General features: G+C 37.1%; 1 protein-coding gene across 1 annotated transcript in view; it reads left to right on the top strand.

The window, feature by feature from the left end:
- Nucleotides 1–9,426, top strand: part of LOC122788621 (protein transport protein Sec24A-like) — a 233,140-nt gene extending 223,714 nt beyond the window's left edge. The window contains exon 5 of the mRNA XM_044055520.1: nt 9,226–9,426. Coding sequence (XP_043911455.1) covers nt 9,226–9,426 — 201 coding nt within the window. The remainder of the gene's footprint in view (nt 1–9,225) is intronic.
- Nucleotides 9,427–14,178: the final 4,752 nt, after the last annotated feature.

The raw sequence follows: 14,178 nt of genomic DNA, 5'->3' as shown, positions 1-14,178 counted from the left end.
TATACAGTACAATGCCCCTTTTGGTATATACCTCACAAGACATCTACAACAACTGGAAAGGCCATAGAAATACCTCGCAAAGAGGATTACCGGCCTCAAACAGATGCCCTATGCAGACCGTCTCAAAAAGCTCCAGCTTTACTCTGTCGCATATCGCCTACTCAGAGGCGAACTCTGCCTAACATACAAAGCTATGTCAAACCCAGAGCTGTTGGACATGCTCCACTTAAAGAAATCCCAATCCCTCAAACTACACACTCTAGGGACCTACACCTTGCCACCAGAATAAACAGAACATGCTAGAGGGATAGATTTCTGTCCCAGAGACTGCCCATACTCTGGAACAAACTACCTATCTATATCAAAGCTCCTCATTAGCACTCTTCAAGAATAATCTTGATGATTGGATGGGAGATAGGAAATTCACCCTGGGGATCACTTCTGTGGCTCTGCTTGACAGGGACACAGGAAAATAATTTTATTGGGTGGCAAAAGCCAGGGTACCGTTTGGCTAGGCTTATATAGGCCCTAGGGCCAATAGCCTAGTACCTACCTATGAACCTATGAACACATACAGGATATGCAACAAAAAATAATTGCCCTTGAAGCAAGATCCAGATGAAATAACATGATTATCTGAGGAATATCTGTGCAATTTGAACAACCAAACATAGAAACAATATTACAGATCCTGGGCACCTTACTTGAAAGCATGGCCAAAGCAAAACAAATAGTTATTGAAAGTGCCACCATATGATCCGGCCCTCACAGAACATAGATAAGCTGAGACAAGTCTACGTTAAGCTACTGAATTACCAGGATGTACTTAAAATCCTATCAACTGCTAAAAAGAAAAAAAACACCTTACCCAGAATGGTAACAGAATCTTTTCACAAGACCCCCAATCCAAATCAAGCAAGAACGACAAAAATTATCCCCCTTTTGCGCACATCTGATCCAAAAAAGATTAACTTTCAAATGAAATACCTTAATGCTCTATCTTTTTAATACAAAGGGGCTAAATACACAGTGTCAGCAGTCAAAGGAGTGAAAAGCTCAGTGAGGTGCCTGTGGGCGAGACCACTAAATGCTGATATCTATATGAAACCACTTTCAACTAAACAGCTTTAACTTTAATCCTTTCCTCAAAAAATGTTCTGGACTTAACCAAAAGGCACAGAATGAAGGCAGGAAACTCCTGTAGATGCAAACCATAAAGAGTGGTTTGCATCTACAGGAGTTTCCTGTCATCATTCTGTGCCTTTTGGTTAAGTCCAGAACATTTTTTGATGTTTGTGTTGACTTTCTGGACCCACTCCATCTTTTTGGTTGTTGGTTTTTAATCCTTTCCTCACTGCTAACAATGAAAAGATAATTGTTAATTAGGTACCTTTATTTGCATTCCTCTATAAGGGGTCCAATCATTCTAGGGTATGAGTTTCTAGTCAGAATTTTAAGTCCTTGTTCATTTATACGGGAGGTCCTCTTCCCTCAACACTTCCTCTATCCCTCCACAGACATGACTTCCTGCCTCATTGCTCATCTGCCCATTTAAAGTGAAACAAGCACCTTTTAAGTGTATGGTGGTGCTTATCAAGCCAGGTTATGCTGTGACGATCGTCAGAACATCACTACCTGCTCAGGAAGCTATTCTTAAAGGAAAACATCAACTGATGACCTAAGCGGAGGAAGGAAAGTGACCTGGGAAGAACTGTGGATGCATATGTATCCCAGTGTATGTGCAGGAACTTTTTCTACAGATCTGGCCAATATGAAGAGGCTTCTTGACCATATCTTATCAATAACTTAAGGTGAATGTATTTGTTTCTTTTGCTGACAAGTTATATAGAGATAGCAAAGCTTTTTGCTTACCTTAAATTTTGTTACCAGCTTGGGGCCTTCAGTGCTGGAAATCCTGTCATAAAAGATCGGAGGAGCTAACCTTTTTTGTTATCGCTACTCTGACTATGTATTTAACTTAAAACAAAGATACGATCTGAATATGACATAGACATTTAAAGGTTTCACTTTATAGTACATCATTTCACTGCACGTTTTAACTGCTTTATAAGCTTACAGTCCACTTTGTAGGAATGAATAAGGTTCTCCCTGCCACAAATCTTGGAACTATTGATCAATGAATAGTAGTTCATATGGTTAAACTAAAAACTGGTAAACTCCATGTGACCAGTGGAAACTTTGTTTTAACTGAGACTTCGGCTTTACACTAATGTCATTTAGTCAACTCTACAACACTTAAAAATATGTGATACCAAAATTTAAAGCATAAATAAGTGTTGCTGTTGCATTCTCATTCATACTTGTTTATATCATTCTATTTCTTGGAAATTTCTGAGAAATGTGTTTTACTCTGTTGTAAGAAGATGCCCTATTAATCTCTTTGTTATTTCAATAGGCTAAAAGGCTACACTTTTTTTGATATTGTTAGTTTTAATGTGTGCCTATTCCTACTGATGTCTAGTTCTTACATTTGGAAATAAGCATAGAAGCCAGTTTGAACTTACTAATAATACATGAATATTATGTTTATTAAGACTTCTAGCTAGCTAAAGTGTTCCTGTTTATTTAATCTCCATTGCAAGATTTGCAAATTTTTCTCCCTTTCTCTCTATCTCGGCTCTATATCCTGTGATTACTATCTAAACAGTTAATAGGAGCTAAGTGTAAGGATGTAAATGTGTTTGGGTAAGTTATACTTATCTTACTTAAATTGCTTTTCTATTCTAGAAAAAATGGTTTAAAAAGAATGCGTTTTGGAGATGACTTGTATCTAGATTTGTTCTGTCTTTTTTTGTATGTCTCTCCCTTTTGCTCTACATTTCTCTTCCGGGCTAAGTAGGAGTGTGAGTAGACACGGGGTTAGTGCAGGAAGAGACAAGTGCTATTTGCCATCAAATAGAGTTCAGTGCCTTACTTTTGGTTATTCAAGATACAGTCAACTAAGGTTATTCTTACCTAACTTTTACATGTGATGACACAATATGTGGGTTATTGATTTGTGGAATGTAAAGGGGATTCAAATGGATAAAAAGAGAAAGCTATTTTTCTACCTAGTTCTTAAATCCAAAGCAAAACTAATTTTAGTACAAGAGACACCTATGCTGCCTGAACACTGGTCACATGACATGGGGAAATGGATTACAATAATTATTGCAGTTGGTAAAAAGTCCAATAGTGTGGGTGTAGCAATCATTATAAAAAAAACCTTTCAAGATAATATCTTGCAATATGACATAGACCCAGAGGGAAGATAGTGTTATGTAATAGTCAGATGCCCGCATCTTGACAAACCGATGCTATTAAATTTATACACCCCCTGTTCTAGACAGCAGGAAATTTTTATGTCCCTCTATGAGATCTTAACCCTTTTCTATAACCATTACTTTATTATAGGGGATGATTGGAATACTTTTCAAGTTCCCATGTCAGACAGGACAAATACAGAAAAATTACTTTAACTTATTTGATCCATACGACTTCCAAAATAAAAATAGACCAAAGGATAAATTCACTTTCTACTCCCACTGTCACAATGTTTGATCCAGAACTGATTTTTTCTTAATGGACATTGACTTCCATACAGAAACAAGATTTTTTTCTGATCATTCAAAAATTGCAGTTACTATCAACTGGTCCACTAATGCCAATTTTAGGAATAGGGACTATAACTGGACTTTGACCTTATAACCTATTATTAAAACATGATATTGTATGAGAAGTGAATGTTCTTCTGGAAGAACTTCTGAACGTGCCCTCTTCCTCTCAAATACCTTTTGTCATATATTGGGCTTCTACCAAGGCCCAAATAAGAGGGACTCTCATCAATAAATCAACCTATAATATAAAATATTACATAATTCCAAAGAAAACTCAATTACAAAAGAATCAACAAACTGGCAGCAGAACTTCAGTTAAACTTTAATCAAGAGTCCGAAACAAAAGCAGAAAGTATTATACTTGCTAAATGCGAAACAATTAACTTTTCATGAAATTAAAACCCTAGCCAGTTATTCGGAATGGTCGCAAATCCTTTCTAAGCTTTTGGAGAGATTGATAAACCAGAGAAAACTATCATAACCAAGATAAGGAAAAACATACTATTCTAACCAAGAAATAGTCCAACTTTTCAAAAACCTATATTCTCAAACTTATGGTGCTCAAACACCACTATTATCAGAACAAGAGAGAGACCAGTTTCTAAATCAACTGAGTTTTCCGAAACTTAGCCAAACCCAACAACACTCCCTTTCATCTCCTATTACCCAGCAAGAAATAATAATGGTAAAAAATTATCTCAAACCCAACAAAGCCCAGGGGCCAGATGGTCTTACTGTGGAATTTTATAAGACCTTCAGTCAGAAAATCTCAAAAATCTTATTATACTTATTTATCTATATAAAAGATAATAATATTACAGATGTTCACTCTAATTCCTGTAAAACAAAGTATATCCTTAAAGAAAATGCCAACCCTAAAAATCCATGGAGATACAGACCCATCTCCTTGATTAACCTGGAGATTAAAATCTTTACCACAATAATGGCTAATAGATTAAAACCCATTATCCCAAACAATGTATCACCCAGCAAGTCAGGATTTATGCAATACAGGCAAACCTGTGACAATATGCTTACACAAGATACTATGATAACACTTTCCAAAGTCACAATGCCATATTTACCCTTGCAATTGATGCCTCCAAGGCTTTTGACATACTCAACCTAGGCTTCCTCCTCTTGGTTTTGTCCCACTTTGGACTACCGCTAAGCTTCATCCAAACTGTCAAGTGACTGTACACGAATGCTCATACATCATTGCAGATTACTAAGACTACCTGTTCATGTACTGATATTAAGAATGGAACAAGACAAGGGTGTACATTATTCCTATACTTTTTTTAATCTATACATTGAACCCTTATTCTTACTTATTACACAGAAAATAATTCATCATGCACCTGTACTCTATAATACTAAGATTGCACTATCAGCATTCGCAGATGACTTAAACCTATAATTTACACTATCCAGTTCTGACTTACAGAAAATCTTAAATTCCATTGACACTTTTTCAAAATTTTCCAACTATAAATTAATCCTAGAGAAATCCTCAATTTTCCTAATTAACCCATCATACCAACTTTTTGTTTACCCCCAGCCAGCTGAAATTAATATAAAACATACCCTGAAGTCCTTAGGAGCACTTTTCAGCAAGACCCAAAGCTGTTCTACCAAAACAATATCACAGAGTTGTAGTTAACCTTTCAACAAGATTGCCTTAGATGGAATAAACTTCAACTCCCATTATTATCAAAAGTGGCCATTATTAAGATGAACATTCTCTCAAGACTACTGTATACTTTTAATGCTTCCAATGTAACAGTGCATAACAAATTATTTAAAATGTTATACTCTTCTCTATCCAAATTTGAGTCTACTTCAAAACATTGAATTACTATAATGTTGAACCACAAAATATTGAGACGATAATGTTGAAAACACATAACACTGAAAACTTAGAACAATGAAGCCACATAACTCTGCAAATTTAAATCATCGGATCCCATAACACTGAATGTTACAATTCACACATTAGTAATACCCCTCCACCTCAAACATAACTAAATCAACAAACACAATTGTTTCAACGTTTCTGCAGGAGGGCAAGCCCCCCTTGCACCCCACCATGTGGGGGGCTGCACCCCCCCACACACCCCATACAAATTAAATATACCAACTCTAAAATTGCACTACAGTGGAGACAAGGTAAATTTCACTTTTCCCACTGTATTGCAATCTGCATACAGAATATACAAATAATATCTCAAACATGTACCTCTATTTTTCTGACAACGCATACATACTGGCAAAAGAAAAACTTGATCCCCTACTCACTTAGCCCATCACGTTCCACAACACTAACATAACTTCTTTCAAACTAATAAATCCATCACTCGAGCACAACAATGCTTAACCATTATCTGATAAACTTTTACTATACAACCTGACAATTTCTCTTAAACCGCAAAATGTACCATCCGCCATGTCTGTTTGCTACATACTGCAACTTCTTAAAGTGATACCACAAAACTAACACTTTAAACCATAACCATGTAACACTTTCAGTGATATAAGACCCAATCATTTAAATTTTCATTGTTATGTAATTTCGATGTTCTAACTTTTCAGTGTTCTGAACTTTCAATATTATGGTCTCAATGTTTTGTGGTTCAATGTTATAGTAATTCAGTGTTTTGAAGTAGATCCCCAAATTCATATATTCCCCTAAAGTGGTCAGAATGTTTTACCAAAAACGGATATATCCTAGGAGTAAAGGTGGATTAAACCTCCCTGACTTCAAATTATACTATGACATAATGAATTGTAACAGAATAATAGCATTCTCTGACTACAACCCAAGCAAGAAGACATGGACTCTGATTTGGATAGAACTGTTCCATAATTATGTTAAGATATTCTATAATCCCAAAGCCCTTCATTTCCTTAACAATGAGAATTTGTAAAGCATCTGTTAGGATATTCTATAATCCCAAAGCCATTCCTTTCCTTAACAATGAGAATTTGAAAAGCATCAAGCTAGACTTATCCTTAAAGAATAAAATAACCAGCATACAAAAACTTGTTGAATCACTGAAACTATACAGTGCTTTCAAAACCCTGCAACCATTACACCTCAACCCAAACCTTAAACTTAATAATTTAATGCTCAACTTAAATAACTTCCCCCTTTTAAAAGAGAAATGTTTACTGGATATTTACCCCTTTAGGAACCAATCTGTCTCAGAGATGAGATTTGCATTAAATCTTCCCAAAAGCTACTCCATTATATTGAGACAACTCAGGGAAATGTGTGCCAAAATCCTAGATGAACCTAAGTTAGATGTAAATACCATAAATACAAGTAAAACTCTATGCAGCTTAAGCTCAATGAAAAATAAAATGATTTCATACATGTAATTGTGTCACTTAGATAACAAATTGAGGTCCTATTCTCAAACTACTGGACTGGCTTAAATCCAAAAATTAAAGTCAACCAAAAAAACAGTCTATCCAAATAGCCTCAAAATCAATCCCTTTTAAAAAAAACCTCAGTTATATACAACTAATGATTCTTAATAATGCACATCTCACCCCAACCATACTAAACAATTTTAACCCCACAATCTCCCCTTTTTGTCCCAACTGTGATTTTCAAAAGGCTGATCTCCTTCACATCTTTTGGAGCTACAAATGCTCTTACAAGCTTTGGTGTTCACTAAGAATTAGACTACAAAAATGGGATATTAGAAAACTACCCTCTCTTTGGAATTCACTGTGCTACATATTCCCCCACCCGGTTTGACAAAATTACAAATATGCATCTTAGTCACTTTATTTAATTTAATTAAATTTTATATTATCCTAAATTGAAAAGACAGAACCCTAGTCTCTTGGAAAGGGTTTAAATAAATGGCAATTAAGTACCTAGCAGCTCACAAGCTTTTAATGTATAACCAAAAATTACATTCCTACTTTCTTGAATACTGGGGTATATTACTTGACCACATATTGCAATAATATTTAGTACCTGTTATTCTTACTCTAGGGGTATGGTACAGATCTAGTGTTAATAAACACATCACTCTTTCCTTGTACCTTTCAGGTGTCCTGTGCCAGGGCCTCTAATTCTCTATCCTTTTGTTTAAATAACTACATTGATTAAGACCAATGATTTATGTTACGTTGTTTAGTCAATTAGCACTTTTTGTATATAGTTTATTAGTTGTATTGTCTTTGACTGTATGCATCATGGTTTACTGCTCATTGTTTGCATTTTTCACTGATGACATTTGTCTTTATTGGTGTTCTCACTGTTTTATCTATAAAAAAAACGTAATAAATATTTTTGAAAAAAAAAAAAAGGTAGGCCCCAACTGTAGCTTAAAAAAACTGATCATGAGGAAAAGACACCAGCGACTGCCTCAGAACCGAAGCAGAGAGGGAGTAGTGTTTATTTTAGTGTGCCGCTTCATTCCTTGCACTACAACCTAGAGGTTAGTCTAATAAACGGGGAGAGTGTAGAGATAAAGCCATCTAACTGCAGAGCTTAATTTATTTTGTTTTGTTCTATTTGTTATATAAACAGCCCCTGGGATTCATTAATGCCTACACTAAGTGTACACTTTTCTGACTGAACAGAACACAGGCATAACTCAAACCTTCTTCCTCCGAATTTTAGTTTTCCTACCGATTTTTTTGCAGTTTTAAACACTGATGGGGATTCATGAAGGTCATCACAAAGTGTAGAATACTTGTAAACTTACTGTAATCTTTCTGAGTGACTACAGAGTGCAAAAAAGGTTGTTTTTCACTTACTGCTGATGTGCTTGGCAAACCAAAATCTATCTGGAGTTTTTGATTTTGCTGATAATGTAGTTTGGCTTGCAAACATTCCAATACTTAATATCTCAGATAATATCTCAGAGAGTATAAATCATCACTTGTAATTCATCATTTATTTGGGAATGAAGCTTTTTTATACATGATTTTGAGGGGTCTTGAAGAGTCTTTATTCTGCTGCTGTTGAACTGCTACATGTTTCAATATGTATTTAAGCAGCAAAGTCTATAATTTTCATTTCATCAGCACTGTACAATGGGTATATTTTGGTGACTGCAGAGAATTTTGTCCTTGTTATGAGACCTTTGTTGTAAGATAATTTAAAAGTTAAATAATGTATTGTTTTATTACTTGTCCTGTTAGTAGATTAGTAGATGATATTATGAAATGATATGGCACAGGTTAATATGGTATGTCTTTCCATGTATGTGCATCACAATTTATGGGTTGGTTTTATACATTTATCTTCTATTTCTGTGCTATTTCTAAATATATTTGTTTATGGTTAAAAAAGGAATCATGTAAGACAATGAATTCTACGGGAGATAACCAGTATGATTTTTTAAATGAATTATAGGAAATTTAATGGAGTATACAAAATTGTATGAATTTAATATGCTTCTTTTTACTGAAACACCATGATGGTGTCAGACAGGTGTCAAGGAATGTAGTAAAAACAGTAAAGTAAATTTTGTAATGTTTGAGTATGTTGCTATGCTATGATTTGTTAGAAACTATATAAATTATGATACCTCAAATTTCATAAATCAGCAACACTCAGTTATGTCTTTTTATGTACCTAAAGGTTTTCTACATATGGGTTGGACAGAAATGCAGTGAGAATTTCCTTCAACGTGTGCTCGGTGTCCACTCTCACTCTGCTTTACCTGCAGAATTGGTAAGCATACTGTTGTCAGAAAATGCTCTTCAAGGAGCAGAGCTGTGTAAAAGCATGAGGTTTACATTCTTTTTGCAGGATAGTCATAAAATGAACAATTTTGAGTAATTGATCTGGGTGTTAGAGGAGTTGACCAAGGAGGGATGCATGTGATTGACAGATGCGAGCTTACTCATCCGGTTGGTAAACGTCTGACACAGGAGTGCCATCTGGGAGAGAGTCCAGGAATTTAGCTCCATACACCCAGAAAATTGGGGAGTATCAGTGTGCCAAGAAATGCAATGAATCTCCAGCCAACATTGTTTTTATTTCTAAATAATTTTTATTCACTTCACAATGTGTGTTCCAACACAGAAACATAGATTAACACCATAATTTTCCATTTATGTTGTATACAAATCACTGACCTGTACACATATCATTCTATTTTTACATTAACTTTTACAGTTGTTCCTCTTCCTCCACTAGCTCTGGTACTTGTCTGCTACCTTCCTCTTAATTTTCGCAGTCACATTCTGTTGCTCCATCTGCCATTGTCCTAATCCGTGACTATAGTCTTGACCTTTGTAGCGTTTCCTGACTCTTTCACTTTCCATTCTTTTGCAAATTCCGTCATCATCCATAGGTTCATAGGTAATTACTAGGTTAACAGCTTAATTTCCCTTACAAGCCTAACTAATATAACCCCATTTCACCTAATATATGGCAAGCCTAGCCAATATAACCTGATTTTACCGAATATAAGACCCCTAGGGACAACAGGATGGCATAGGTTTGTGCCTATGTCTTGAGTATTTCACAGATTGCTCCTGTTCATAAGTGAAATAGGTGGTACCCCACGTGTGAATTTGTGATTTCCCCATCCATTGGTCCAAATTACATTTGAAAAGAGACAGGGAAAGACTCTGTTTAACATGAACAGGAAGTCTGCTCCAAAGGTTCATAGGTTCATAGATTAGTACCAGGCTAACTGCCCTTGTGGGCCATTTTAAGCCTAGCCATTTACCTCATGTGAGAATCAAACCCTGCTACTTGTGTCTGTAAGGTAAACACCTTAACCAGTGTGCCAACCACCCAACCTGGGTGGGTGTTTGGCATAATGAAATCTCAGATTACAGATCTGTTTCTACAGCATGATTTGTTTGAGCCACTGACTATCGGGTGACCTTCACACTGTTTGTCTTGCAGATGTGTAGCAGCTTCATCAGGGTTGGATTTGTGAGTGCCTTGTAGCTTAGGCACAGGTCAATCCTTAATACTCAGTATGAAACAGAGTAAAGGGCTAGGGCTTTTAGTGTATCTGCATAGGGCATGTTGTAAACAACTAGTGAAGAATATTCCAGACAGTGCATTGTACTTGATTATTGGTCTAGTGAAGGCTGAGTACAGCAGGATTATAAATTCCTTGTGTCTGGATACCATACCTTTACCTATAAGCTGTGCCACATAGAAGAACTTCCACTGTGGACACATGGCGGTCAAAGTTCAGGCTACCATCTACTGTGTACCTAGATCTGTCACCTCTGATTCTACTGTTAGGGGTGTGCTACCAGTGTTGTAATCTGCAGGGGTATTTGACTTCCCAAAGGGTATGATAATGCATTTTGCATGTGCTTTTAGGTCTTGGCTCTGGCATCAATCATTTGTCTGATTTAGACCCTCCTGAAGGATGTCTGCATCATTGGGGGGATTCAATGATTGTTCCCCATCTTGCAGTCATCAGCAAACTTTGTCATGCACAGGCCTTCCACATTAGTCTTAACTTCAGAGAAGTATATTCCGAACAGGAGTGGTCCCAGCAGTGAGCCATATGGCACACCATTAGTAACAGCCTCTTGCTGGATCTGGATTCACTGACTTTAATCACATGTCCTGTCCGTGAGCCAATTACCTAGCCACCTGGTGATACAGGGATTTATGCCCAGTTTGTGAGTTTATTTATAATACCTGAATAGGAAACTGTGTCAAATGCCTTGGCCAGGTCAACAAAGGTGAAATACACTGTTTTACTCTCATCCATAGCCCTAGTGACTTTCTCAAAGAAGTCCTCCAGATTTAGTAGGCATGACCTGCCCTTCACAAAGCTGAATTGGGTCAGGCCCAGTGTTTGGAGGTTTCTTATGACATCACTTATCAGCACCATGATCCTTCTTTCCATGCATATAATATTACATATAGGACTAGTCAAACTTATGGGTCTGTAATTAGTCAGGTCACTTGATGGTTCCCCTTTATGCAGAGGGATGACTGTTGCTGTCCTCCACTCTACTGGAACATGGCCAGTCTGGAGGCTGTTGTAAACAGGGATACTAATGGGCCTGATAAGTCCTGATTCAAGTTGTTTAAGAGGCAACCTGGTATATCATCAGGCCCCACTGATGCAGTGTTTTTAGCTTTAGGCAGCGCAGTGGATACCTGTTCCTTGATGATGATTGGCAGAGGAGTGGTGGAAGGTATTTTTTTGATGAGAACTGATGGTGACGGGGGAGTGAAAATCTGAGCTGAATTTATTAGCCAGCAGATTTGCTATGTCTTCTGGCTGATTAGAGGTGATGCCATCTACAACTAATTCAACACATTGTTGGGTGTTGCCCTTTAGGATTGCGGACATAACTGAAAAATGTCTTATGGTTATCCTTAGCTTTGGAGGCTATTTTTACCTCAAAATCTGGTTTCAGAGACTTGACTAGTTCCCTGATTTACTTCTTTAGACTAATGAGGGACTTTTTTCTCTGTTGTGCACATTCCCTCTTACTTCCTGACAGGACCTGCTTTCTTTTGTAGTACAACCTATTAATACAAGGTGTCTGCCAGGGTGGCTTGTTTTTGTGATTTGACCTGGGTTTATTCTGGTCTGGTACTGCCCTTTCTGTATATGATCATGGAGGGCTTTTGTGTACACCTCTGCAGAGGCTTCTGTGTTTTCTGGGTTTGGGCAAGATTGGAAACTAGTTATGCCATCACTTAATATAAGGTAGTTTGCCTTCAAAAAGTTCTTAAAGTTTTGGGGATTAGGAGGGGGGCTCAAGTTTTACCTTTATTTCAAGGGAGACTGCTTTGTGATCTGATCTTACCAGTGAGGACATCACACTTGGGGAGGGGGGTTGTAGTGCTCACCTATATTTGTGAGTACCGTATCTAGGATATCTGTTCCCCTAGCAGTTGTGCAGACTAGCTGCTCCAGGGCATTTGAGTTTACAAAGTCAAAAAATCTTTGGGCCTGCATGTTAGCAGTCATGTACACCCCCCCAGTTAATGGAGGGGTAGATAAAATCACCTATGAGTATTGGGCTGGATGGTGAGCTATTCAATTAACTTCAGATATGATGTATGGGTTTATAAGTTCATGGTGGGGACCTGTAGCTAGCAAGAATATGGTAATAGATGGTAATGGATCTTTCCCATGATCTCCATCATACTATGAGCAACAACTTCCATGCATACTTCTCTCTGTCTCCACCCCAAAAAGACAAAGAGAAGATGGTTACCATCTGCCTCTTTCCTATAAATCCCCTTCCAAATGGCCCTCACTGGAGCCTGTGCTTCCTGTATAATTGGGCAGGATAACTGCATGTGCAAATTATCTTTGTTTGTATCCCCGTATCTCCAACACTCAGCCATATCCCACTGGTTATCCTTTTACAAGCTTTCTGTGGCTCTATGTCATCTGTGGATTAATCTAAGATGGGAATCTGTCACCTAGCCTTAGGCATTCAACCACCTAGGCTTACAGCCCCACTTCATCTCTAGCCCCATATCTCACCCCCCTTCCCATTTACCCTAACGTCCTCATAACACTCTTTTTTTCTCTTTTCCTGTGTCCCTGTACATCATATCTATGTGGGCTTTCTTGATTTTGTTACAGACTTTCCTAATTAAACCATTTGCGACATCTGCTTTCTTGTTTCTCCTACATTCCTTCTCAACTTACGTCTCAACTTCTTTGTTCACAACTTCTGGACGAATCCAAAAATACAGGGTGGGGGGGTGGAACAAAGGCTCAAAATCAGGGCCATTTTTTAAGCATTACTACAATTCCTATAAAAAGTTAACAACACAAAAGGTTTTTTGTACTTTTGTACAAGATGCATTTTCTATACAATCAGAAATATGAAATTTTCTTGCATGGTAATACTGACTGGCTGTATGTAATCCACAGTAATTTATTAGACTATCATTTTTAAGTGAGGTAAGGCAAAAACGTGGCAAAATCCGGAACACTCTACAGAATCAGGGACATTTAAGAGGTATGCTCCTCAGTCTGGTCATTATAAAATGATACACCTAATATCCTATTTAAATTCCAGACTCCTCTTGTAACCTTTCAAAAGCAGTGTAATCACCCACCTGTCTTACCTCCTGTTGATCCAAAATATATTTACCTCCATTTTCCTCTCATTTCAACAAATTCATCTAAATATCTTTCCATGATGGTCCTTTAACTTATTTCATACCCTCACTCCTACCCCCCCCCGTTATCACCTCATTCCCCATATTCTTATTAACCACCAAAAAAGTGGCCTGAGCATGGCCCTAGCTACCACACTGCATAGCCTGTAACTACTGCTCTCTTATATACTATCCTACTATCTCAAAAACGAAAACATGTTAAACTCCATAAACGAAAACGTGGCAACCTTCTGATAAGTACAGTCTTTTATTTATACAAATAGATGAAGCGCTTTTCGTTCAATGAAATAATTTGAACTTCTTCAGATAAGTATACAACTGTTGAATTAGTTTAAATAACCATGATGTCAGATCAGCTGATCATAGCTGATCACGAATTAAAAGGGCTATACAAAATTGGACATGAAAGTTAACTTCTGCTCCTATATTCTATTAAGGTTTTAATTATAC

The sequence above is a fragment of the Protopterus annectens genome, chromosome 14.part0, assembly GCF_019279795.1.
Source record: "Protopterus annectens isolate FY-2018-M chromosome 14.part0, PAN1.0, whole genome shotgun sequence".
In the NCBI taxonomy this organism is placed as follows: Eukaryota; Metazoa; Chordata; order Ceratodontiformes; family Protopteridae; genus Protopterus; species Protopterus annectens.
Note: the sequence above shows the minus strand (reverse complement) of the source record. Positions and strands in the feature narration are given on the sequence as shown.